Source organism: Prionailurus viverrinus, chromosome A3 (assembly GCF_022837055.1).
Source record: "Prionailurus viverrinus isolate Anna chromosome A3, UM_Priviv_1.0, whole genome shotgun sequence".
NCBI lineage: Eukaryota > Metazoa > Chordata > Mammalia > Carnivora > Felidae > Prionailurus > Prionailurus viverrinus.
Window position 1 is genome coordinate 5546548 of NC_062563.1, and position 27300 is coordinate 5573847.

The 27300-nt window shown below is 57.1% G+C and overlaps 1 protein-coding gene across 4 annotated transcripts; it reads left to right on the forward strand.

The window, feature by feature from the left end:
• Positions 1 to 9668: 9668 nt before the first annotated feature.
• Positions 9669 to 25088, forward strand: ZBP1 (Z-DNA binding protein 1). 4 transcript variants are annotated; one of them, XM_047853995.1, is made up of 10 exons: positions 9670 to 9789; positions 10638 to 10879; positions 11126 to 11293; positions 13907 to 14128; positions 14665 to 14730; positions 15108 to 15281; positions 16502 to 16666; positions 18273 to 18479; positions 19466 to 19699; positions 23946 to 25088. In XM_047853995.1, exons 3-10 carry the CDS (start codon positions 11287 to 11289, stop codon positions 24185 to 24187), a joined length of 1317 nt encoding a protein of 438 aa, XP_047709951.1. In that variant the 5' UTR covers positions 9670 to 9789; positions 10638 to 10879; positions 11126 to 11286; the 3' UTR covers positions 24188 to 25088. The 4 variants fall into 4 exon arrangements, with proteins under 4 accessions (XP_047709949.1, XP_047709952.1, XP_047709951.1 ...); XM_047853994.1 differs by having other exon boundaries at positions 11187 to 11293; XM_047853993.1 differs by lacking the exon at positions 11126 to 11293 and having other exon boundaries at positions 9669 to 9789.
• Positions 25089 to 27300: the final 2212 nt, after the last annotated feature.

Genomic DNA, 27300 nt, shown 5'->3' on the forward strand with positions numbered 1-27300 from the left:
TGAGGCTTTCTGACTTCTTTGGTCACATTCACCTACCCCCCCCCCCCCCCCGCCCTTCACCGCCCTCGGCAACAGTCCCAGGGCCCACTTAGTGGGGTGCCGGAGAGCCCGCTGAACTTCTGTGGGCCCTTGAGCCATCTCTTGGACCTCTGTTCCAGCTCAGGCAGGGGGTTGTAATAAAAGGGGTTAAAATTAGCCCACCGCTTTTGTTAATTGGGGTGGAAAGAGTTTGCAAGACACTGGCTACTTTTCCTCCCTCTTAGAAAATCATCCTTCTCTGTAGCGTGCCAAAAGCTCTGATAAGGTCTGCAAGAAAGAAACTCCCTGAGGTGGGTCCCTTCCAGAAGTAAACCGTGAGGCATGGGTTTGTGCTAGGGGATGGGTCAGGGGCGCTCCTAGGGGAGACGGCTAAGGGGATTGGGAAGAAGACCGAGAAGGAGGAGAAACAAAGCAAGGTAGGGACAGTTTTGGACAAAGTCCGTCTCAGCCTGATCCCAAAGGTCCCAAAGGGACCTGTGGGGACCTCTAGGGGGTAAGTTGCTTCCGGATGAGAGGTAGACTCTCAGATGCTCCTGGCTGTTTGGTGAGGCATTTCACAAGCCCCGGGGCGGCCCTCAGGGGATGTTCCCAGGTACCGACCATTAGAAACGACCATTAGAAACGCGGAAGCGGGGGAAGGGGAGACAGGACCTTAAAAGGGATCGCAGGGAGTCTGAGTGAGCTACCCACAGTGCCCCTCACAGAAACTCGTGTTTCTTTCTCTAAATAGAGCCATCTTTAACCTTGACCAGAGGGTCAAGGTTTTTTAAAAATCAGCCCAACCTGTTGACTCCCCAGGGATGACCGTTGTTTGGGCCCCAACCCCAGGGTTCTGTAAGCTTCTGGAGCACAGAGCCCTACAGTCAGGGCAGAGCTTGGGGCATACATCTATCTTACTTGTTTCCTTTCTGTGGTGGAGGAAAACCTCAGACTACAAAAAATAAATAAATAAAATAAAATTTTTTTGAGGAAAAAAACCCCCAAAAGCTCTCTACTCTTCGGTATTGGTATGGCAGAGGGACCCGACGGTGTTGTGTGTGCCCCAGCCTGGCTCCGGGGCCTGAGTCCTCTCATTAGCGGTCACTCTCCTTGCCGGCCCTCAGTCACCTCGTCTGCAGAACGGGTTGAGGGCAGAGCCTGTGAGCTGGTTGAGAAGGGCGTCTCGGGTTCTAAACGAAAAGGAGACCCTCCCCACACCTTGCCTTCAGCTCAAGCAGATAGAGCTGAATCGGTCCAGAATAAAGGTAGAAATCAGAATGCCTATTACCTACTAGGTGAAAGCCCTGTGCCAAGTTCTTGACTGAAATTGGCTGCTTGTTTGGGGAGGTCTCATCTCTCAATCATCTGACTTTTTTTTTTTTTTTTTTTTTGCACAGCCGCATGCTGGGTGCTGCTCGGGGGTGCCTGCACACCAGGCCCAACCTCTGACCTCAAGGATCCCACCTTCTGGTTCTAGAGACGGCCTGGCACCACAGCACCATCCAGTGAGGGCAGGAGAGTGTGCCGTCAGGGTGAGGGGAGGCTGGATTTCAAGCCCGGAGATGTTAGGGGGGGGGAAGGAGGGGAGAGAGCGAACCAGGTGCCTGCGTGGGCAAAGTCCAGGAGGAGACTTAGCAGGGCCCCCGTACAGCCCGGCAGAGCGCTGCCTTGGAATCTGTTAATTCTTTCTCTAATAAGTGAGCCAAACCCGACTCAGGCTGGCTTTAGCAGAAGAGGGAATCGTTGACTCTTGTCACTCAAAAGCACCAGGGAGAGCGGGGCGAGATTATTTGCCGCCAGATCCAGACGGGCACACTGTGCCGTTAGGAAGATGTCTGTCTCCACCATCAAAGGGCGCTCCCCCTTACTGATGTCCCTTTCAAGTAGGTTCTCCCCTCCCTGTACCCAGCTTCTCCCCAGGCTCCTTTTCTCACTGCTCTGAATCAAGTGGGAAAAAATTCCTTTCTAATTCTGCCAGCCAAAGTCCCAGAACTGGATCCCATTGGCCTGGCGGCGATCACGTGCCCCAAGCCGAGCCAATCAGTGCAGCCCCTCTGCCCTGCTCTGATTGGCCAGGGAAAGCGTGCTCTGATTGGCCAGGTTTCAGTCACACGCCCTGGAGGCGGGGCCGGCTCCCTGCACTCCACCTGCGCGGAGGAGGGAGAGCGAGCGTTGTCCGGAGGAAAACTGGGGTGATTTCGCCCAAGATGGGGGTTTTGGGTGCCAGGCGGCCGAAACCAGCAGCTGCCGGGTCGCCGGACAGGCGAATGCACGGACCCTCAGGGAAGAAGGCTTTGGATGAGCGTCGCGCAGCCCGTGCGGTCAGCTCGGCACCAGGCTGGGGGGGGGGGGGACGCAGCCCCAACCAGCCCTGCCTTTTTCGGCTGCTTCAAGTTGGTTTTGAGTTGATATTTGTTGAAATTATTTCAGCATGTGTGTCTGGCTTCCTGTCTCAGTCGCAGGCATAGACGGAACGTTCGCAGCGAGGAAGGCTGGGCGCGCCAACAGGGGAGACAGAACACACAGGAAGCCCGTGCCAAAGCGGCATCGCGTTTTCTTTAACACTTTGTACAGTTGTACCGAAGGAAAAGAACTGCGGCTAAAAATAAAACAAAACATTATAAGCTTCACAAATAATTTGGAACAAGTGATGGATTTAAATGTGCGAATACATTTTTAAAATAAATATCCGCCCCCTCTCCCCCCACACCCCCCCCCCGCCCCGGCCCGTCCCCCCCCCCTTCCCGGGGTGCGTGTGCCCCTCTCCCCGTGCCCTCGCCCCCTCTTCCCTCCCTCCCTTTCTGTCCCCACCTGGCATGACTGATAGCCCTGAAAGTGGAGGCCTGAAATCATGATGTTCATCTTATTAAAAGGCTTTTATTGAACTCAAAATAATTAAATTTGTCTTTAAAAGCATCCAACTCAATTGAGTGAACAAGTTTAAAGATGAATTTTTAAAATGCATGGACTTCGTTAGACTCCTGCTTGCTGTTTGCAGCCATGGGCAGACGCAGAGGAGGGGAGCAAAGCGTAGGGAACCTGTGGCCATTTGATCTGGATTCAAATCCCACCCCCCTCCGACCCCCCCCCCCCCCCCCCCCGTCCCTTTCCAGCTAGTTAACCCTTCGGGCTTCTGTTTCCAAGAGGAGTGACTTGTGCAGAGAACCCTGGTCCGTGTCATCGATGCCTCCCCCGTGTCCCCCTGGCCCTTTCCCTTTTGTGTCCACACGGGCCCACCCTCCAGCCGGTTCACTGGAGTTCTGCTGTCTGAGGCTTTCTCTGGCTTCTGAAAGCTTCTCGGCCCGTCACGCCGCGGACCAGAGGTGCCGGGGAATTGATGCTATGGGAGCGGCCTCTCCCGGGGATGGGATTAGGGGATAAACACCCCAGCTCCTTGACCCTCAGGCGGGGGGTGGGGGTGGGGGGGACCACCACGGACGATACTCCGCATGCTCCCAGTGTTTCCAGTGAGCTCGAGGCACTGGGCGCCGGGAGCGCACTGACGTCACCTGCCCGGTGGCACACCCCTGATCGGGCGCCGTCCTTCCCCTGGCCCCCCTCCCCACCGCCTCCCAGTATTTGCTGGTATCTCCCGGTATCTCCTTCCACAGGAAAGTGGAAGTCGGCAAAGGAGGGAAAAGGGTTCGCTGAGCAGAAGGCCCAGAGGGGCTCGCGCGCCCGCGCACGTGTGTGCAGGGCCGTGGGCGCCCGTTCAGTTGTGGACACGCAGACACCAAGTCTTTTTTTTAAGCCCATGTATCCAAAATAGCATTTCGACGTGGAATCGGCATAAAAACTGTTCATGCAAGAAAAAAAAAAAAATCCTTAAGTGTTAGACTTTCTTCGAACTTGGCGGGCTTCCGTGCCTCGGAGCGCTTGGCCCAGTGCTCTGCTCGCATGGGCCCCGGTATGGCCCGGATGTTTGTGCCCCCTAAATCCATGCCCTGACACCCTACGCACCCAACAGGACGGTGTTAGGAGGCGGGGCCTTTGGGAGGTGACTAGGGTCTAGGGGAGTCATGAGGGTGGTTTAGCGCCCTCAGTCGAGTCCCGGAGTTTCCTGGGCCCCCTCCCTCGCCACGTGAGGGCGCAGCCTCTGGGAGCTAGGAAGCGGGTCTCACCGGATGTCGAGGCCCCGGGCGCCTCGACCTTGGACTTCCCAGCCTCCAGAACAGTGTTGTTGAAGCCCTCCGGTCTGTGCTGTTTTGTTATAGCCGCCGAACTGGTTATAGGCAACTGATCGAGGCACCCCGGGTTAAAGCAAGCTTACGAAACAATCAAGTATCAACTTTCCTGTCTCTGATAGGCTCCATGAGTCATGCTCGGCGGCGCAAATGTTTAGCAGAGAGAGGAATGCTCCTTACCCCTCACAGCCGTACGACCACATACCTGCTCAGAGCGCTGGAAATAACTGCCAAGAGTTTAGATTCTAGAGCCTGCCGCTGGTCTGGGCTGGAGCTCCACCTTAACCACTCGCGAGCTCTGTGATCTTGACCGCTTTACTCAGTAATCTCTGTCTTGTCTGTAAAATGCAGGTTTAATATGACTGACCCCTCCCTTGCAGGATTGCCAAGGGTTCAGTGAAATAATGCAAATGGGGTCTCCAGCAAGCTCTAAGTAAATACGGTTGAACCTTGAACAACACGGGGGTTGGAGGCACCAAACATCTTGTGAAATCAAAAATCCAGGTATAGGGGCACCTGGGTGGTTCAGTCAGTTAAATACCTGACCTCGGCTCAGGTCACCGTCTCGCGGTTCCTCGAGTTCGAGCCCCGCACTGGGCTCTGTGCTGATAGTTCAGAGCCTGGAGCCTGCTTCAGATTTTGTGTCTCCCTCTCCCTCTGCCCCTCCCCTACTTGGGCTCTCTCTCTATCTCAAAAATAAATAAACATTAAAAAAAAATTCATGTACAGCTCTGACTCCCTAAAAACATAACCAGTGACCAGGGTGCCTGGGTGGCTCAGTCGGTGAAGCGTCCGACTTCGGCTCAGGTCATGATCTCACAGGTTCAAGACCCGCATCAGGCTCTGCTGACAGCTCGGAGCCTGGAGTCTGCTTCCGATTCTGTGTCTCCTTCTCTCTCTCTGCTCCTCCCCTGCTCACGTGCTCTCTCTCTCTCTCTCTCTCTCTCTCTCTGTCTGTCTCAAATAAATAAATAAACATTTAAACAATTTTTAATAAAAAGTTACACATTAACATGGAAAACTGTTCTATTCTCGACGCAACCCCTGTCCCCCTCGGCACACCCCCATCCACAACCCAGGAGGGGCCACAAGTCCCAGAAGGGCAGGACTCCTGCGCCTATGATGTGCGTCTCTGCAATTCCCCCATCATACTTTCTGGGCATAGAAGTCTCAGCATCTCAGGCCTATGGATGTTTCAAGAGCCTTTGAACACGTTTGAGCCCCAAAATATGGGGTGGGGGAAGGGAAGGGCCACACACTGCAAAATCAGGATCCATAAATGTTTAATTAAACGTCCAGGAAACCTCGCTCATGAATCGCTTCCTCTAGTCATCATAAAAATGTCATTACGCTTCATTATATTTGAAACGAATTTATAGGTGAAATCTTCTCATGTTGCCAGAAATCCCGAGAACACTGGACGCCCAGGGAAGAAATCATGGCCAATTGTAATTAATGAATTACTTGTAGGCAAATAATTTTGGTAGTAACATCATCGAAATCTCTTTTGATTATCAAAATAAACGTTAGATGTGAATTCATTCCAGTACACTTGTTGGGATGTCGGGAAGGGCTTTCTGCAGAGAGGTGGGGGTGGGGAGGAAGCGAGAACAGCCTGGTCGTGGCCTCACCTCCCTCCCCTTGCCCGTCTCTCGCCAACCTTCCTCAAGCACCACGGCTACCTTTCCCCAACTCACCTTGGAGGAAAATCTCCCAGTGGCCTTTTCTTTGTTCCCAGCGAAAAATCTCAAGTTTCTACCACGGCCATTGATGCCCGCGGCCCCTGCCTGCCCCGCCCCACCCCCCCCACTCCACCCCGGCTCACTTTCCTGGCCAGCACAGCTGGGAAATGTGGGATACCCTGGACTCGGCCTGAGCCACTCGTCACTCTTGAATTGGGCAGTGTGGCCTCTTCTACGGCTGGAGCGAGAAGCAGATCCAGGAACCAGCGAGGGGAGGCCTTCTTCCTCCCCCACCGCGGGCCCCAGCTCCAGGGCTGGGGTGAAGAAAGCACAAAGCATTAGTTGCTGAAAGACCGGAAGAAATGGGGACAGCTCTGTCAGGGCAGAGAAGGACAGCTGGGGATCACAGAATGATGAGATGAGTGGCTTCGCCCGGATGTGTGACTGAAGTAATTGAACTTCGGCGATAACCTCAGAAGGGTAGTTGCTGCTTTGATCCCCTTTTCCAGCAGGAGAAACTGAGGCTGGGAAAGCGTCGTGACTTGCCCCAGGCCCTCATCTAGAAGGTAGGGGTGCCAGAGCCTGAGCCCCACGTCTGTCCAGCTCCGGTGGGCGCAGACGATAAATAGAAACCCACGGAGCTCTGCCCTGAAGGGCGGCGAACAGAGTCAAGGCCGATCCGGACGGGGGCTGCCACGGAGAACCCGCTGCCTTTGACAAAGCGGCTTCCCCTGGTCTTTGGTCCTCACCCTCTGCTTGTAGCTCCCGGAACCGTGTGCAGTCCCTGTCTGCCCTGGCCACCTCTGGATCTCCGGCCTTTGCCCCCGACCGAAGACGCATCATTACCCACATCTGGTGCCTTCAGACCTTTCCACTCCCTCCCCCGAGGTGAAGTCACAGCGAAAATGTGAAAATAACATCCAAGCTGCCTGGTAGAAGGGAGACTGGGTTTTGCCAACAGTAAAAACAGTAAAAATATCTCTTAAAAGAGAGAGAGAGAGAAATTTGAAGACTGGAGATCAGTAACATGTAATTATCATCTGGTTTGGGCGGAGAGTTCTAATAGTTTCCAGAAAAACACAAACCATGAAAAAGGAATGTGCTTTCCAAGGCAAAAAGAGATTTGGGCTCCGGCATGCAGTGGCCCCATCTTGGAACTCCTGTGGCCTCCGGGGCCCTTCCCACGCAGAGGAGGGAGGCACCTATTCCCGTCCTCTCCTGGTTTGCCTTCCGCGCTGCACAGGAGGCTCTGAAAATGTGCAGACTGCCCTTGAACTCAGCCTCGAGCGTGCTCAGTAGATAGGCTTTTGTGAGTGGCCATACCTACAGGCGCAGAGGGAGTATCCAAGCTCCTTCCTTGGGGGACCAACAGAGCCTCGAAATGGCAGGGACAGCTTGCTTTCCTCCAATACCTGTTGTCTCCTATTTTGAAATCATAGCCCCCCCCCTCCCCAATTTTAGCTCAGTGCATTGTGACCCAGAAAAAGCACCATCTCTCCTTGCCTTCCTTGCTGGGCCATGGTACTAACGGGATGTCAGTTTCACGTGTGTGCAACTTAAGATACGTATCCTTCTTCTTTTTCTTCTTTCCTGCTGGAAGGAATGCAAATGTGATGGCTGGAGCTTCAGCAGCCATCCTAGATCATGAGGCCAACCTGGGAATGGAGGCCACAGAGGGCAGAACAACAAGATAGCGAGGCCAGAGGACCCAACACCATGGTGTGCCACGCCAAACCGCCTACCCTACTGTTATGGGAGAAAGAAAGAAGCATCCGCATTGTGTAAGCCACTGATATTTGGGTCAAAGACAAGCTTTAGAGTTAAAATTACCTTGACCTAGCAATTGCACTACTAGGCATTTATCCAAGGGATACAGGTGTGCTGTTTCGAAGGGGCACATGCACCCCAATGTTTATAGCAGCACGATCAACAGTAGCCAAAGTATGGAAAGAGCCCAAATGTCCATCGATGGATGAATGGAGAAAGAAGATGTGGTCTATATATACAATGGAGTATCACTCGGCAATCAAAAAGAATGAAATCTTGCCATTGGCAACTTCGTGGATGGAACTGGAGGGTATTACGCTAAGTGAAATTAGTCAGAGAAAGACAAAAATCCTATGACTTCACTCGTATGAGGACTTGAAGAGACAAAACAGAGGAACAGAAGGGAAGGGAAACAAAAATCATATAAAAACAGGGAGGGGGACGAAACAGAAGAGACTCACAAATATGGAGAACAAACTGAGGGCTGCTGGAGGGGCTGTGGGAGGGGGGACGGGCCAAATGGGGGAGGGGCACTGAGGCATCTACTCCTGAAACCATCGTCAGGCTAGATGCTAACTAATTTGGATGTAAATTTTTAAAAATAAAAAATAAAGTTAAAATAAAAAACAACAACAACAACAGCAAAATTACCTTGAAAACCTCTTAAACTGAGAAACGCAGTTCAAGACAATCCAGATCTTTTAAGTGAGGACCCCACCCCACGCGCTGAGACACTCCCAAATTCCAGACGTGTGATGGAATGCTAGGGAATGCCTTGGGTTTTTGTTTTTGTTTGTTTGTTTGTTCGTTTCTGGTGCCTAAAGTTACATTGCAAAGATGCATCACGTCACATTTTCCAACTCTGGCCGCCCTTGAGAGCACCGATTAAGTGTTAGATGGGATGTGCTTTCTCTGATTTATTATCTCTGTTTTATCATTAAAGAAACCAAGGCCCAGTGAGGCAAGGACCCAGAGCTAGGGAAGGACAGGGCTGTAGCTGGGACCCGCCCGGAGAAGAAGGCACAGTCCTTGTCTAGGTGCACCTCCCAGGAGTGCTTGGCTTTCCTACTGGTTCCTGCTGCTCCAGAGCCAGTGTGCAAGCCCCACGTGGCTTCAGGATGGGGCAGGGAGGGATGGGGACACAGGGAGACAGGGGCATGAAGGGACAGAAAGGGGCCATCCAGGGGCGCCTGGGTGGCTCAGTCGGTGAAGCATCCGACTTCAGCTCAGGTCATGATCTCACGGTCCGTGGGTTCGAGACCCGCGTCGGGCTCCGTGCTGACCGCTCGGAGCCTGGAGCCTGCTTGGGATGTTGTGTCTCCCTCCCTCTGCCCCACCCCTGCTCATGCTCTGTCTCTCTCTGTCTCAAAAATAAATAAAAAAACATTTTAAAAAATTAAAAAAAAAAAAAAAAAAGAAAGAAAGGGGCCATCCAAACACTGTCCAGATAAGACACAGGCCATGAGGGTGCCAGCCTCCACCACTGAAGCACAGCTCGACCTTCCAGAAGCGAATCTGACCCTCAGGATTCAGCCTGACCTGCAACCCTACATAGGCGCCCAGCTCGAGGCTGGGGTCTCAGGCCTCTACCCTAAGAGGTCAGCAGCATGCAGGGAAGGAGCCAAAGAGCCCGGGTAAGAGAGGCCAGGGAGGATGGGCGGGAAGCCTGGAGTGGGACCAGAGTGGGACCAGACGGAGTCGGGGTTTCCCTGGGAGATGGTGACCCGTGGGAGGTCCCCCTACATCAATGAGACCACGAGCGGCCCCGGGGTCCAGGTTGGTGATCGAGCGCCACCTGGTGGCCCGTCGCGGCACGGCGCCCCCCCAACCTCCCAATGGGGGCTTCCCCAGAGCCTCCTCCCTGAGGGCGCCTCCGCAATCACCCTCCACACCCCCGTTACCCCGCATTTAAAGTCAATACTGCCGATTCCTAGGCAGAAACAAGTTTTCGGTTTTACCCCAAAGAAGAACAAAGCACCATTGTAATTTCCTGTGGCTACTGAGCGTCCCACGAGGCAGGGGCAGGGCGCAGCCTCCCCTGGGACGCACGCCCCGCCCCCAGCGCAAGGCTGTGAGTGATCTGGGTGCCCTGTGGGCGTCGGGACTGTCCCCAGCTTGCTCTGCAGACACCGCTCCAGGTGAGCCAGCCCCTCCCTGCCCAGACGTGCTGGGGCAAAGTCCCCCGAGGGCAGGGCTAGACCCTCCCCAGGCCTCTGCCGCTGGGACCCAGAGCCCAGAGACTTCCAGGGCTGAGTTCTTGCCCCTCCTGGCTGCCTGGCGACTGCAGGCCCCGGTTTCCCCGTCTACCTGGTGAAGAACAGTGGCTCGGAACTACCTGGGAGTCAGTGGCCCCTTTGAAATAAATGAAAGTGATGGGTCCCTTTCCCGGGTATGTGGGCGCCTAGCTGGGCTCATGAACGGAGATGGCACCCGGGCATCTGGCCAAACTGCTCAACTGGCTCGTCCCCTTTAGTCCTCGCTAAAGGAGATGCAGCTACTTTTTCATGTAGCCCCGTTTTACAGATGAGGCAACCGAGGCACCACTAGGTTCAGTAACTTGTCCAAAGTCGCACAGCCAGTAAATCGTGGGGCTGGATGAGAACCCAGCCTTGGACAAGTGACCCCCGCTGACCTAAGCCTCAGTCTCCCCTCTGAGAAAAGAGATCAGGATTGGCCCGTCCCCTGGGGCAGTGAGAGGGACATACAGGATTGGAAAGCATATGGTAGATGCTCATTAAAAAGAGCTGTCATTGTGATACACGCACGAATGGTTCCAGGTGCCTCGGCCCATGTGTGGGCACCAGGGTGGGCGGCGGTGGGCGCCCAGAAGGTCCGGAAAGCCCCGTGTTTCCAGAGAATGCTCCGGGCTTGCCAATCTCAGCTCCTTCCTTCCAGCATGTAGCCGGAGGCCTTGCTCATCGATTCTGCTTTCAATTTTGTTTCTTCCTAAAGCCACACACAGGAGTTTCGTTTTCTTTTTCACCAGAAAGCCGATCGGGTGACTAGGCCTGTTTCTGGAGCGTGGACAGCAAACCCCCGGCCAGCTGACGTGTCATCCCTTCGCGGCTGCGGACGCACCGAGTTCAGCCACGCAAGCACCCCTCGCCTCGACCCGGCCCCTCCTCTCCGAGCCCCCGTGCGGGGGCCTCCCGCGCTGTCCCCAGGCCTCCGGGCGTCTCGCGGCGGCCACCAGCATGGCCCAGGCCCCCGAGGACCCTGGCGAAACAGGTACTTTCTCCCTTCTAAGGCATAGTGGGGGTTCCCGGTGGGGCTTTTACTTCTCTTTCTGGCTCCTTTCCTTGGCCGGATCACAGCAACGGTAGCCGACCACACATCCCTAAGCGCAGGGGTCAGGAGAGAAGAGGCGGGCCCAGGGACTGGTGGGGGAGGACCTGCTCTGCCCCGGTTAGTACTGTCTGCATGCATTTCAGGAGCCTTCAGGGGCCAGCGCTGTGAAGTTTGCATTTCATACAGGAGATCACTGCGTCCGGCCACCACAGCCGACACTGGGCTCTGAACTCGTGTTCATTTTCAGAAATAACGAGTTGCTTTGAGAAGAGGCGTCCGGGGACACCTGTGGTCCCCTTCTTCCTCAGACACCCCTTCACTCCTGGAAGAACAGACCAAGGAACCACATGCTGAGCAAGTGCTGTGTGCTAAAGGGCTTGTGGGCTGTGGGCTGTGGGCGGTTTTTTCGTTTTGTTATCATTAGCTCATTTTACTCCTCACTACAATCTTGGAGGTAGCTGCCCCCCCCTTTTTTTTTTTAATTTAAAAACTTTTTTTTTTTTTACATTTATTTATTTTTGAGAGACAGAGAGAGACAGAGCACGAGCAGGGGAGGGGCAGAGAGAGAGGGAGACACAGGCTCCAGGCTCCAAGCCGTCAGCACGGAGCCCTACGCGGCTTGAACCCGCGAGCCGTGAGATCGTGACCTGAGCCGAAGTCGGACGCTTCACCGACCGAGCCACCCAGGCGCCCCTGGGGTAGCTGCTCTTATCCCCACTTTGCAGATGGAAAAAGTGAGGCACAGAGAGGCCACATAGCCAGCGGATCGCAGAGCTGGGGCTCAAACCCAGGAAACCAGCCATCAGGGCACCAAAAAGAAGAAAAGCGGTGTGCTGAGGAGGGGTGCCACCACGGTGCAGCCCAGGGCCGGGGCTGGTTTCCAGGTTTCCGTTGTATGTCCCCCCCCAGGGACACACACGTACTCACCACTCAGTAGCTGCACTTAACTTCTCCCTTCCAGGTTTATCTTTCCTTACCAACTTGTCACTTACACCTCATCCGTTTTGCAACTTCCCATGTACAGATTCACCAGCCCGAAGGCCCAGCACAAGAGGCCAGCCAGCCCTACGGACTTGGCCTTCACTTTGACCTGCTTGGGGTGGAGGTGGAGGGAGGCGAGGAGGCCTACCCAGGGGCAGGCTTTTCAAGAATCAGAACTCTTTTCAAGACAAGGCAGAGTCAGGCTTGCTGTTGACTGGCTGGGGCTCTCCGGCCGCTGGAGGCAGAACTTGGCAGGTGAAGGGGGTGTCCCCGGGTGTCCCGACTGCACTTCACCTGCGGCCGGCAAGGACGGACATGTCTGATCACAGGGCAAGCCTCACGGCCCAGCTGCGGAGGCAGCAAATGCATCACCCCTTCCCCGACCAGTGTTGCCACCAAGGAACCCGGGAAAAACCCAGAAGGCAGATGGGGCTGTTGCAAAGGGCCCCGGGTCTTCCCTGGGAGGGTCTTGCTTTGCATTTCTCTTGGGCACTTGGGGGACAGATGTTTCCTGGCAAAAGCTGAGGCTGCTGCCCACAGGGCTCCCTCCAGCTCGCTTTCCTCTGCCCACAGAGCTACTGGCCTGGGTTTGTGGGAGCCTGTCTGAAAGCAACAGGGGCCATTCAGAGCCCCTGGGGTTCTGCTTAGGGTCGTGAAGCTCAGGAGGGGAAACAGAGACCCGGGAGGGATCTGCCCGTGCCCCTGCCCTGGGTCCTCTGGGCGGACACTTGTCCCAGCGGTGGGTCACTCGTTTATTCAAATGCTGTTTCCCGAGCACCCGCTGTGTGCCCGGTGCTGTGCTGGACACCAGAGGTGCTACAGTGGACCCGCAATCACAGCAGGGGGTCCCCGGAGCCATTCTGCAAGGGCCCCACCCGCATACACAGCACCCCACTCCCCCGGGCATCCAGGACGGCTCCCCACAAGAGATGGTGCTTGAGCGAGACCCGGAGGCTGAGTGGATGTTGGGGGGCGTAGAGAGGCGGGAGGGTGTTTCTGGCAGAGGGGGCATTACGTGCAAAGGCAAAGGCCCGGGGGTGAGTAGGCTGGAAAGACCACGAGGGCTGTCGAGGGAAGGGTCCGGCTGCCGGTGGTGGAATTGTCAAGGGATGGGCGGGGGGTAGGGGGGCACAGAGGGAGACAAGGGATTCGAGAGAGCGGGGAACAGTGTTTCTAGGCCTCTCTGGACCTGGGCTTTGGGGAGGAAGATCCGTGTCCGAATGTCTTTAGCTTTCTGGCTTGGATGACCACCACCACTGATGGGGAAGGGGAGCCCCCGAGGACGGACAGAGGGCGCAGGGGGCGGCGACAACAGGCCTCCCAGGAGGGACTTTGCCTCCCTCCCGCTTCTTCCTGCTCCTCTGCCCTCAATCTACCCCACCCTGCCACCTTCCGCTCCCCTGTGCTCTGAGGATGTCTGAGGGCTGAGTGCTCCCCTCCCCCCACACCCCGCCCCTTGCCCTCAAGTGCCCGCACCAGGCAGAGGATGTTCAGAAGGCTGGGGTGCCTCCTCTGGCCATCAGCCTGTCTGGCCAAGGTCCTTTCTTTCTTTCTTTCTTTCTTTTTAAATTATTTTTTAATGTTTATTTTTGAGAGAGAGAGAGAGAGAGAGAGGGAACACACGAGCAGGGGAGGGGCAGAGAGAGAGGGAGACACAGAATCCGAAGCAGGCTCCAGGTCCTGGGCCATCAGCACAGAGCCCGACGCGGGGCTCGAACTCACAGACTGTGAGATCGTGACCTGAGCCGAAGTCGGACGCTTACCTGACTGAGCCACTCAAGTGCCCCTGGCCAAGGTCATTTCCGAGCAGCCCATCTGCCCATCACCGAACAGAGGCCTTGTTAGTGAATGTCTGCTCGGGTCTCCGCCCCTGCCTCTGCCCTGGACCCCTCGCACGGGGACCCCCCCCCCCCGCCCCGAGCTTCCGGCCCTGGCTTGATCCCAGGGAGGCTCCATTCTCTCTCTGCCCCCCTCTCCTTCTCCCAGACCTCGAGCAGAGGATCCTGCGGGTGCTGAGGGACGCTGGCTCCCCTGTGAAGTCCGTCCAGCTGGCAAAGGAATGCCAAGTGCCCAAGAAGAAGTTCAACCAAGTCCTCTACCGGATGGAGAAGGAGTCGAAAGTCTCCCTGGCGGGCCTGGCGATGTGGCGCCTGGGCGAGGGAGGGACCGGAGAAGTGGTCCCCACAGAGCCGGCCCAGCTCAGCCAGGGTAACCTGCCCCCCGGGGGTCGGGGTGGGCCCAGCGCGAGCAGTCCCGGCAGCGGACGAGCGAGGTCCGGGCCTGGGTTCAAATACGGGCCCTGCCCCTCGAAGGTGCGTGGCATCCCCTGGCCGTGCCTTGATTTCCTTTTCGGACCACCGGACGTGACAGCAGGTCTGGGGTTGCCAGGGGGCGAGGCGGAAAGGGCCCAGCCTCGTGACCGCGCGTGGCAGGCACTCAGCAGAGCCTGAATAGTGACAATATGGGCGCGACGACGATAAGAATAGAACAGACTTAGCTCCTCCGTCGTTCCGCAGGGCAGAGACCAACAGGGCCGGCTTTCGTCAGGCGCCCACAGCGGCTGATGGTGGAGACGGGTGGAGGGCACGCCTGCTCTCCGCCCAGAGAGCTGGGTCGGCAGAGGAGAGGCAGGGCGGGTCTGGAGGCAGACTTGTTCGGCCCTGGACGCGGAGGCCACCTTGGTCCCGTGGAGTCCCCGTCCCCTCTCCTGCCCCTCCACCCCCCACCCACCTTTCTTTCTCCAGCGGCGAGGCCCCAGCAGGACGCAGCCGCGGTTCCAGAGGAACCTGACCCTCAGCTCAGCGAACAGCGTAAGCACCCCCGTTTCCTTTCAGCTGCCGGGCCCCGGGGCCCCTGACCCCAAACCCTCCTGGGCCCCTCGAGATGTTACTCGTGCCTCACCCACCGAGGGGTCCCCACACGGTATCCGGGGGGGAGGTTCAGCCCGCACAGCAGAGGACGCGCGTGGCCAAGGCGCCATCTCTCCGATCAGTGGCCGACATCCACTGCCCGTCGGCCCCCGAGCCACAGAACGACCTCCGTGCTGTGATATTACCACGTCCTGCAGACAGGGAAACTGGGCACAGGGGGTCCGGGGCTCCCCCACGTCTGCACAGCCAGCAGACAGTGGAGCAGACAGGTTCAAGCTCCGGGGTCCCCCTTAACCACCCACCGCCCTGCCTCGCAGAGAAAGCCATCTATAGGTTTCTGGAAGGCGCCGGGCCCTGTAAGGCCCTGATCATCGCCCGGGCCCTGGGAATGAAGACAGCAAAAGAAGTCAACCCACACTTGTATGATATGAGAAAGAGGCACATTCTGAGTCTTGATGAGAAATCAAGTCTATGGTCGATTTATCGACCAGGTAGGTCCTTACCTGCTGCCCCCAGGTAGGTGGGGCAGGGTGGTGGAGAGAGAGCGTAACATCCGACGCGTGGTCCTTGCCTGGGCGCCCTGCCAGCCCCACCTTCCTCGCCAGACCTTCACAGAGGCTTGCAGGGGTCTTGCGGATGGATCACTAGAAGGGGGCAGGTGTGCTGGTGGGAGTGACCAAGGAGGGCTTCCTGGAGGAGTGGCCCGAGATTGCAGCTGCAGAAAGCAAGGGGCCAGGAAAGGAGGTGGCCCGCTCCTAACTGTCTCAGCCCCGGGATGTGGGGCTCACCCTGAGTTTGCTAACAGTTTCTCTCAACACTTTGCCCAACGTGCAGTTTCGAAGCTGCTGGAAGGGAAGGCTGGGCTCAGACACCCACAGGGTGGGGTCCCGGGTGACCCCTCCACCAGGTGCGGCGGGCGCGGAGCCCCGCATTTGGAGTCCACGAGGATGTTCTAATTTCTCTTACCATCAGAAGAAAAGATGAATGTTGTAATAATAATAAATGGTTAATCACGACCCCAGCTTAGATTATATTTGTCTCTCATCCCAACACAGTCGTGAAATGTAATTTTGAATATTTTTTATGGAGAAAGGGACCCACAAAGACACAAGAGGTCAGGGGCCACAAAGGTGGGACGTGACCCTGTGTGCGGAGGCGGCAGAGGCCCCGGCAGGTGCCCACCTGGCCCCCATGGGACTGACACCCAGCTCACGGCCCCCAAAGGGGGTCTCAGCGTCCCTGGCACGGTCGCATGTGACAGGGCCAGATCTTAAACACTGGTGAAAACTCTGAATTCTTAAAAATGTCCGGTGAGCCAAACAAAGCTCATCCAGTGGCCAGAAATAGCCCGTGGATGGCCACCTCGCGGCCTTCTCTAAAGGGAGAGGGGTCCTGGGGCTCAGGGGACGCCCGCAGAGGAGGAGGTGAGCAGTGAGGCTCCCAGGAGCCTCCTGAGGTCAGCAGAAGATGCACAGATAGGGTGACCCGCTGTGGTGACGTCCAAGCAAGGCTCATCTGAGACCCCTGCGGGGCTTGTTAAACACGACGGCTCCTGGGTCCCACCTTGGACCTACTGACTCGGGACCCCCGGGGAGGGGGGACGTGGGGGAACCTGTGTTTTAACAAGCTCCACAACGGATTTTGTCACGGCCATCGGTATTTGGAACCTCCAGAGAGGTGCAGAGGGCTTGGGTGGAATATTATTTTGCAGATTGTGGAGGAAGAAGCGAGTCCCCCGCGATTATTTACCAGCAAAATCCAATCAACATGATCTGTCAGAATGGACCAAATAACTATATTTCCATTGAGAACTCGGAAGACATCCAGATTGGACATGGGAACATCATAGTGAAGCCAACCGCCTCTGGGGAGAATGGTGAGTCCTCTCAGAGGCACCCTCAGAGGGACCCGTAGGGGCACCTGCTCCCTCTGGGTGGGGGCCGAGAGGGGGACATTCAGCCTTTTTTATTTTTTAATTTTTTTTAATGTTTATTTATTATTGAGAGACAGAGAGAGAGCATGAGCGGGGGAGGGGCAGAGAGAGAGGGAGACACAGAATCCGAAGCAGGCTCCAGGCTCCGAGCTGTCAGCACAGAGTCCGACGTGGGGCTCGAACCCCTAAACCACGAGATCATGACCTGAGCTGAAGTCAGACGCTTCACCGACTGAGCCACCCAGGCGTCCCAGGGGACATTCAACCTTTGAGGAGAAAGGGCAGCTTTCACATCTCCAAGGTCATCCCTTACGGCCTTCCTGAGCATGAGGAAGTCTTCCTGCACACCTGGATCAAACCTCTCCTGCTTTCCATTCATCCCGATAACCTTTGGCCTCCATTTCAATGGGATCTGATATTTTTCCACGAGACATAGCTTGGTTCACTCTCCTCCAGTAGAATGTCACAAGGGGTCATTGTAGTATTTTGTTTGTTCTAAGACACACTTTCCCCCCACATTTTAACGACTTAGAAACTGGGATGCACCTGGCCAGTGGCGTCCTAGTTTTGATAAAATACAATCCCGCAGAAGAGTGTTTATTCTATGCCAGGCCCTGGGGTGAGAGGGGATGGAGCCACCTCTCGGACCAGCCGTGGAACACGAGGGACAGCATCAGCCTGAAAGCTGGAATACTCCCTGTGACCTCAAGACAGCCCTTCCCCACTCTGGGCCTTGGTTTCCCCAACTGTGAAATGAGGAACTTTGTTTTAGAATCTGGATCAATGGTTCCCCAACCTTAGTCCTCCCAGTTTGGGTCATGCCCGTGTCGGATTATTTTCTTCATGTTGTTAAATGGTTTCCCTTTTTATCTACTCAAATTTATTTTATGATTTTATCTTAAATCTTTTAAAAAATGTTTAGTTTTGAGAGAGAGAGAGAGAGACAGACAGACAGACAAAGGATCCAAAGTGGGCTCTGTGCTGACAGCAGAGAGCCCGAAGCGGGGCTCGAACTCAAGAGCCGCGAGATCGGGACCTGAGCTGAAGTCGGATGCTCAACCGACTGAGCCACCCAGGCGCCCCACTTGAATTTATTCTAAAGTGAACTTTTATAGCACTACCTGAAGTTAAAAACCAGGCCATTTACCATGAAAATAAATACTGAGAAAATAAAGTAATGTCAGGGCTCTAAATGCTCAGTGTTGAGGGGGCGTTAAAGATATGCCAGCGCCTGAGGACACCTGCCCCGGTGGGGTCAGAGGGTGGAGGGCACTAGGGGGCAGAGGCTGTGCTCACTGACTGGGTTTTCGAGTGCCCGGGTGACGTGAGGCGCCAGTCGTAAAAACCCGGGGACCCCCACACTGACTATTCTGCTGGGCCCCCCTGCTCTCCATCAATAGCCTGAAATGCTCATTCTCAGTCTGGCAGCGGCCACAAAGAATTCAGAGGCCTGTCTTCTCCGTCCAGCCAGGACTTTGCATGTATGTGTGTTAGGGAGGTGTGGGCAGAGGGTGGGCATCAGAGGTCATGTTGCTGTGTCCCCTGCTAGGTTCCGTGGCTCCCCTCCACCTCCCTCCAATGGCACCAGCAGATCCCCCGACGCAGAGTTCCCCAGCTGCAGCCTGGGCGCCCCAGGACATCCGCTTGGAGAAGTCTGTGCTCAGACGGGTGCTGCTGGGACATGGCAACGAGATGAGCCTTACCAGTGCCCCGGCCGAAGGCCCGGCTGCCTGCAGCCCCTCTGGCAGCCCCCCAGGTAACCCATCCCGCCCCCGCCCCACCCCATTCAGCCCCTCGCTGCACGGAACATGAGCCAGTCTTTGCGGGGAGAGAGGCATGATGGGAAACTCCTTTCCTTCCACCAGGAGGCTGTCCCACAGAGTAGAGCAGGTGGGGTTCTTAGAGCTCGCACTCAGGATCCCATTCCCCACCACCACCCCCGCTCAGGAAACCTCAGTTTCTTCGTCTGTACAACAGACACGGGGCAGCAGAGGCCAGACCAGCTGAGGCAGAGTCAGAGGAGATGGCCAGACTGGAATGGCATCTAAGGAGGGTAGACAGGAGTCATCTGAGTACCAGATGCCCTACTAAGCACTGTCGATGGTGACCAGAGAGCCCAGGCTAAGTCGTCCCCAGCCCTGGTAGTCCAGAGACAGGCCAGGGATGAAAGACAGCAAAGAGGCCAGGGAACACCAGGAGGAGAGTTTCCAGAAGTGGGCAGGCCGATGAGGTCGGGGAGCTCCGTGGGGACCGGCAGCAGCGGTCGGTGGTGACCTGAGGACACAGAGGAGCTGGGAGTAGGAGGAGGGGAGACTGTGAGCAAGTCGCGTCCAAAGTTTGGATAGGAAAGGGGCCAGGTGGGGGCTGGGGGAGGCTGGGGACAGGCTATGGTTGCATGAAGGTTTTAACCAAAGGTGGAGGCGGCATTCCGGAGCTGTGGGGAAGCCAGCAGCAGAGACGGGAGCAGGCGGCAGGAGGGGGCGGTGGCCGAGTCCCAGGGGAAGGGTGCAGGTGGCACCTGGGGGGCAGTGACCGCCAGCAGTCCAGGCTGTGTGCAGGGGCACCGAGGGAGGCAGGGTCTCTGCTGTGGACCAAGCCTGGTCTGGCCCACCGGGGGGACCTTCAGGGAGGCGAGCGGGCCAGGGAGGACTTGAAAGCCAGGCTGGGGGGTCAGGGTTCGGGGGCCACCATCCAGCTGCTTGTGCAGCCCTCCTGACATCTCTGTCTCTGACTGACCCACAGTCTCTGCCACCACTGTTGGCTCAGGAGCTTCGTTCAAAATTCCAGGGTCCAAACCAGGACCTGACTGCAAGGCGGATGGGATCCAGAGAGTCCACATCAGTTCATGCTTCCTTGAGGACACTGCCATTGGCAACGGCAACAGAATGACTGTCATCTCAGGGACAGCTGATCCAGGAGGAGTTGCAGAGTCTGAGGACAGCAGAAGGGGCCCTGAGGAGCTGGACAAGGATGCAGGTGAGCCTGGGACAAGGTGGGCCCTGTGTTCTCTCTCTCTCTTTCTCTCATCCATCCATCCACCCATCCACCCACCCACCCACGTACCCACCCATCCTCTACCCATCTCTCCATCCCCCCATCCACTCACCCATCCATTTACCCATCCATCCATGCATCCGTCCACCCACCCATCTGTCCATCCATCCATCCATCTTCCACCTATCCATCCATCCATCCACCCACCCACCTATCCATCCATCCATCCATCCATCTATCTATCTATCCACCCACACATCCACCCACCCATCCATCTACCCACCCACCCATCCACCCATCCATCATCCATCCACCCATCCACCCACCCACCCACGTACCCACCCATCCTCTACCCATCTCTCCATCCCCCTGACCACTCACCCATCCATTTACCCATCCATCCATCCATCCACCCATCCACCCACCCATCTGTCCATCCATCCATCCATCCATCATCCACCTATCCATCCATCCATCCACCCACCCACCCACCCACCCATCCACCCACCCACCTATCCATCCATCCATCCATCCATCCACCACCCATCTATCCATCCATCCATCTATCCATCCACCCACATATCCACCCACCCATCCATTTACCCACCCATCCATCCATCCATCATCCATCCATCCATCCACCCACCCACCCACCCACCTATCCATCCACCCATCCACCCACCTATCCATCCATCCACCCACCCACCCACCCACCCACCCACCCATCTGTCCATCCATCCACCTGTCCATCTACCCATCCACCCACCCACCTACCCATCCATCTATCCACCCACCCACCCACCCACCTATCCATCCACCCACCCATCTGTCCATCCAACCAGCCAGCCAGCCAGCCAACCACCCACCCACCTATCCATCCATCCATCCATCCATCCACCCATCCATCCATCCATCCATCCATCTATCTATCCATCCACCCACACATCCACCCACCCATCCACCCACCCATCCATCTACCCACCCACCCATCCACTCATCCACCCATACACCATCCATCCATCTATCCATCCATCCATCATCCATCCATCCACCCACTCATCTGTCCATCCATCCATCATCTACCTATCCATCCATCCATCCATCCACCCACCCACCCACCCACCTATCCACCCACCCATCCATCTGTCCATCCATCCATCCACCCACCCACCTATCCATCCATCCAGCCATCTGTTCATCCATCCATCCATCATCCATCCATCCAGCCAGCTACCCACCCACCTGTCCATCCATCCACCCATCTATCCATCCATCCATCCATCCATCCATCCATCCATCTATCCATCCATGCACCCATCCATCCATCCAGTCACCCATGCATCCACCCATCATCCATCCATCCATCATCCATCCACCCACCCACCCACCCACCTACCCATCCATCTATCCACCCGCCCACCCACCTATCCATCCATCCACCCATCTGTCCATCCATCCAGCCACCCACCCACCCACCCATCCACCTGTCCATCCATCCATCCATCCATCCATCCATCCACTCATCTGTCCATCCATCCATCCATCATCCGCCTATCTATCCATCCATCCATCCATCCATCCACCCACCCACCCATCCACCCACCCACCCATCCATCCATCCACCCATCCATCTACCCATCCATCCCTCATTCATCCACCCACACACCCATCCATCTCATGCATCCATCCATCCATCCACTCATCTGTCCATCCATCCATCTATCCATCCATCATCCACCTATCCACCCACACACCCATCCATCTCATCCGTCCATCCATCCACAGTCATTCTCAAGTCTCCCATTTCCTGATGTCTGGAAGGCAGTAGAGGTCATAGCAGAGAGCAGCTCTGGAATCAGTGTATGGAGTGAAATCTTTTTAGCCAAGCGGCCTAGCCCAGCACTTAGCTCTGAGCCTGTTTCCCATCTGTGACATGAGGATGATAATTGCCTGTGGCTTCTGGTCATGGCGAGCACTGGGTGGGCTCTGTAGGCAAAGCCTCAGCCCTGTGCCTGGCCCTGCACGTGCCTTCAGGCAGCGTCCAATATCATTACCATTGGTGTTATTTTAGGCCTCATGGGAAGCACTGGGGCACCACAGTGAGTGAAATTCTGTCTCAGAGAGAGGTTAACCTCTCCCTGCAGGGTGGCGCCGCCACCTGCTGGAGGCTCAGCACGTGTGCAAGGTTGAGGGGGGCGGGGGGGGGCGTCCCGGCTGGCGGGAGGCACAGACAGACCCTGGTTTCTTCCACCCCGGTGCTGTCCTTGTCTGTGGGCAGAGGGGCTATAGAGGGCCAGCCATTCCCCTTCATCCAAGCACACCCACGCTCCTGGTCTCAGTCCGACGGCCTGCCCTTGGCCTCACGAGGGGCTGGGAGATGTCACCTGCACCCCGCTGAGACTCAGAGGAGGGGGCTCCGCAGCCAACAGGACGACAGGGCTGCAGTTAGCCGCCTAGCCACAGCTCCGGCCCCGGTGTTGTGGGGCCAGGTGACTTCAACTCTGCTGCACAGGCAGGAGCAAGGTGGTGGTGGCAGGGGGAGGGTGTCCCGGTCTGGGGACAAGCGTGGGCAACAGGTGAGAACAGGATGGCGGGTGAACCGAAGCATCAGTGTGACCCGTGCACGCTTCGTGGGGGGCAGAGGCCAGAGCACAGCTCCAGGCCCCATGGAGACGTTGGCATTTCTTCAGGGCCACGGGGAGCCACGAAGGAGCTCTGAGCAGGAGAGGGTGTGGCAGGATTTCTGCCTTCAGTGTGAAGGAAGGATCGGGTGAGATTGCAGCTCCCGACTCTCTGGGATTGGGACGAAGGCGTCCTACTGTCCCTGTCGCGGTCGGAAACCCTAGACTGGCTGGTGACTGGTGCCCTAGCTGGCATCCACCTGCCCAGGGGCATCTGTGCTGGATGCGAGAGGGTCCTGCCAGCCTGATGGCCGGGACCTTGAGCTCCCAACAGGGAGGGGAGTCAGTAGGGAGAGGGCACCCTCTTCCTCACTTCCCGGAAACCTCCACAGAGGCACACAGGAGCCCCAGGGGTCGTGGACCACCCCCACGTGGTCTTAGGACTGGCCAAGACCCTCTCAATGGAAGGAAATTCAGCCCTCCGTGTTTGAAAAATTTTGTCCCTCCCCAAGGGCTAAGCAGTGGTGCTGACGAGGCCTTATTCACTCTGCACCCCTACCCACCCTCCTCGCTGGCCTGAAGAAGGTCTAACTTGTCACTCAGGTGACGGGCAGGATCCTGTCCTGAGAAGTGTAATGTCTGGCAGGTTTTCCTTTTGGGGGGGACGGGGATGGTTAATCACAGACCGTCAGTGCGGTGGACTATGGCGCCCTCTTTGGGGTGTCTGAGCTGAGGCACCTGCATGGGCCGTCAGCAGGGGCGTGGGGGGCTCTCGGCTGCCCGCCTGCCCGGCTCGCTGCTGTGACGCCCGGATGGGTGACATGATCTGGGGGTCCCGGTGCGACGTGGAAAAGTGGAGCTCCTTGTTCAACGTCCGAATCTCAAGACACAATGGAGCTTTTTAAAATTTTTTTTTTAATCTTTATTTATTTTGAGAGAGAGAGAGACAGAGCACGAACGGGGGAGGGGCAGAGAGAGAGGGAGACACAGAATCGGAAGCAGGCTCCAGGCTCCGAGGCATCAGCACAGAGCCCGACGCGGGGCTCGAACCCACGGACCGCGAGATCATGACCTGAGCCGAAGTCGGACGCTCCACCGACGGAGCCACCCGGGCGCCCCAAGACACAATGGAGCTTTAAACTGAGTGAGCACAGGGTCCCTCTGAACGCAGGCCCAGGCCACGTGGCTGTGAAGCTGGCCCTCCTCGGAGCCTTCTGGAAGACGACCCCTCCTCTGTGCGGTACTCCTCAGTCGCTCAGACCACTGGGTCTTTCCAAGAAATGATGCTGCAGCCGCCTGAAAGCTTCTTCCGTCTTTCCAGTGTTAGGAAGAAGCAACTCACTCCCTCATTCAGCAGTTCTGCCCCTGTCCCCGCTCTGAAATGCTCGCTCACCTGGACTTCCAGCCATGAGCAAACCAGATAAATAGTCCAGGAAGGACCAGAGACAGCTCACAAAGCAAGAGAGACTGTGGCACTGTGAGCAAACCGACAGTGAAACCCGGGGAGGGGCGGGCAGTGCCCTGGTCCCCAGCGAGCCAGATCGCTCCGGTTATTTGAGGTGACGGGGCCCGGGTGTCCCTTTGGCAACAGTTTCTGTCTTCCCCAGGACCCCTCTCCGAAGGTGCGGAGCCCAGAAGGGAGTTCCCTCCGGACCCGGCCTCCTCCCTCAACACCAACGTCTCGAAGCTCATCTCCCACCTAGAAGCCGTGACTCTTGAAAGCAGGGATCCCCACAACGCCGAAGACGGCGGCCGGGTGGACAGAACCCCAGACGTGGCGTCCCAGGGGGAGGTCGAGCCCAGAACAGACAGCCAGCCTCTCTCGGAAAGAGCAGGCGAACGCCAGTGAACCTCTGGTACTATGCTTTCTGGGCTCCGTAAGTGTCCTTTTCCGCCTTCTTGCCTCCTGACACGCGAGCGGCAAGGGTCAGCGTTTGGGCTGGGCCTGGCCCGGGGCTGGGTCACCTCTGTCCCTACCACCACCTTAGCCTGCCTTCCATCATGGCTACCCACTCTCCTGTCACTCAAGACCTGACTTCCTCAAGGCCTGTTATGGCTGCCTGACCTCTTTCCAACTCGACCTTTCTAGAACTTCCCTACCTTGACTTTGATCTCTCGGCCCTTCTTAGCTGAACTTCCAGAAAACAGATCCCTCCCGTCCGGGCCCCAGTGGGAGTCACTGGCCAGCCCACGGGCCAGGGGACCTCTGCTGGCCAATCATCAAGGAATGTTTGTCTTACGCCAGCATGGTGCTCGCGGGTGGATGGGGTTCCCTTGGAAGGGTTGTGGGCGCAGTGGCATTTCCAGAACAAAGGCACGGAGTGGGGTTGGTTCAGAGGACACTCGCGGAGGGATGATGGGAGGAAGACAGAGAAGGATAGAAGAAGGTGGTGGTCAGCCGGGCAGGGCCATTGTGGACTCGTGTGCCCCACTCGTTATGCCCACGACATACACAGCTACACGTGCACTGCCCTCCCAATGCCACGCCCGTACGTCACTCTCTTTTGTGTTAACTCTACTGGACCATGACTGTCCAACGCCCGGGAGCCACGTCCCCTGGGGCTAGCATCCGCCTTCGTGGAGGAAGGGCTGGCTCATCACAGAGACTCAGTCAACGAGGTCACTGACCAGGGGTGCCTGGGTGGCTCGTCGGTTAAGCGTCCAACTCGATTTCGGCTCAGGGCATGATCTCAGGGTTTGTGGATTTGAGCCTTGCGTCGGGCTCTGCGCTGACGTCCTGGAGGCTGCTTCGGATTCTCTCTCTCCCTCTCTCTCTGCCCCTCCCCCACACGCTCTCTCTTCTCTGTCTCCTTCTCTCTCAAAATAAATATATATATATATATTTTTTTTTTTTTTTAATGTCACGGAACAAACCTTTATGCCTTTTCAACTTGACTGGGAAGATCTTGAGTTCCTCGACACGTTGATCAGTGCCCGGACCAATATATAGCACTTCTGGTATGTCCCCTAAAGGGGACCTGTCCTAAGGCATTGTTTGAGCCCCTGGATCCAGCCATTCCTGAAGCAGGCTCTGTCTTTGCTCCTGTCCATTAGATGAGCCCATGTGTCCGTCTCCTTAGTGTGGAAGTCCGCGCCAGGCGGATTTCAGTTTCCCAGTGTGGTATGTCCCTCTCACCTCTGCCGCCGCCTTTCCTTAGCTCTACGCTACTCAGCCAGCAGGTCTCGGCTGAGACGCGACCTCGTCCAGGAAAGCTTCCCAAGCTCTCATTCCGGCCTGGGTCTCTTCGCTGCCCCTGAGGCCTCCTGTGCTTCCCTGTCAAACCCGTGCCATTGCCTTGTTACTCGTCTGTCTCTCAAAACTCACTTTGTTGTAGATGACAGAAAGCTGGGACCCACTTCCCACAAAAGGGGATGTGCTGACTCTTCTCATGCAGACAAGACCAAGCACGAATCTTGCTTCAGGAACGTCTCCGTCCCGGAAGGCAGACAATGTCTCGCGACGCAGCCTCCCTCTTTCCGTCTCTCTGCTCTGCTCTCCCCTGGGTTGGCAAAGATGGCCCCTGGCAGCTCCTGGCCCCCACCCTGAGCACCGCTTTCCAATAGCCAAGGCCAAGGTGGATGGCTTTGGTCATGGGACCACCTCCCAGCTGAGGTCATTAGCCGGAGCAACGGGATACTGTGATTGGCCGACTGGTGTCCCATGATCTATCCCTGGCACCAGGACGGGGGGGTCAGTCAGCCACCCCCAGTCACCTGGCTTGAGGGCGTGGCCAGTGCTCTAAAGTCACAGAAAAGGGACAGGCGCGGAGCTCAGAAGTCCACCGCATCTCCCCCCGCATCGGCCGGTGAATTCCCTGGGCGCGGGGCCCTGGTCTCTCCCCTCTGCACCCCCGGTGAATGCTGGACAGACCCCCTTCCCTGTGCGCCATGCGGCCCGGCCCTGGGGCTGCCGGCGGAGGGCGACCCAGCCCTGACCGCGGTGAGCACTTCGCAGTCGGCGGGAGAGGCGGGCATCGCCATGGGTCCCGAGCAGGACTAAGCACAGGGGGGCGGGGGAGGGCGGACCCCCCCAACACACTGTCTGGAAGGTCCCCGAGGCTCCTGGGGGAGGAGAAACCCGTGAGCCCATTCTCCCACCCCTGGCGGAGCGAGGTCGGGTGGGGTGGGAACGACGTTCTAGGCGGGACCATGGGCGGGGCAGACGCCCGGGACCGGAACAAGGGACCTCTTGCAGAGCTCCACCGTGGGTTGGGTGCTGGAAAGTACGATGCAAAGAAAACGTGCAGGAGGTTGGCTGGAGGGAACCGGGTGCCCGACCACGTGTGCCTGGGACTTTGGGCTCGACCCTGAGCGCTGTACAAGCCCCGCCCTACCTGTCTCCCAGGGACGACCTGGCGCCCCAGGGGCTGGAATTGCCCGGCCTCCTGGGGGACAGTTCTCTCTGCCACCGTGTTGACCTGGGGCCCCCGGATCATTCCCCCCGCCCCCGGGATATCCGCTTGGCCCACGTGCCACCGGGTCTAAGGGGCTGGAGATTGGCTTTGGCTCGCTGCGTCTGGCATCGTCTTTCGTCTGTGGCGAGCTGAAAACGGCTCGCCTCCAAGTTTGCCCCAGGTCTGTGGTTAACCAGGCCCTGTCAGCGGAGGATCCAGGATCCTCAGTCGGCACCGCCAGCCCCCGGCCGGAGCGCTCCGGTTCCTGCGAGATCTCCCCTCTCTGTATAATTAATTCGCCGTAAACACGCTGACAAAGCACTGCCAGCGGTTAATGGGGGCTGGAGGTGAAGGTCAACGCTGGGCTCTTCAGGAGAGAAATTAACTAGCTACCATTAGCTAGCCGGGAATGATGAAGTCCGTGCAGCCCCCCGCCTTTTGTTCTCACCAGCCCTCCACCCACGCAGCCTCCCTTCCTCCCTGAGCTGGGCAGACAAGAGTTTGCAGTCCCCGGACTTGAATGGGGGGCAGTCTGCTGCATGAGTCAGAGGTGGTCTTCTCGAACCAC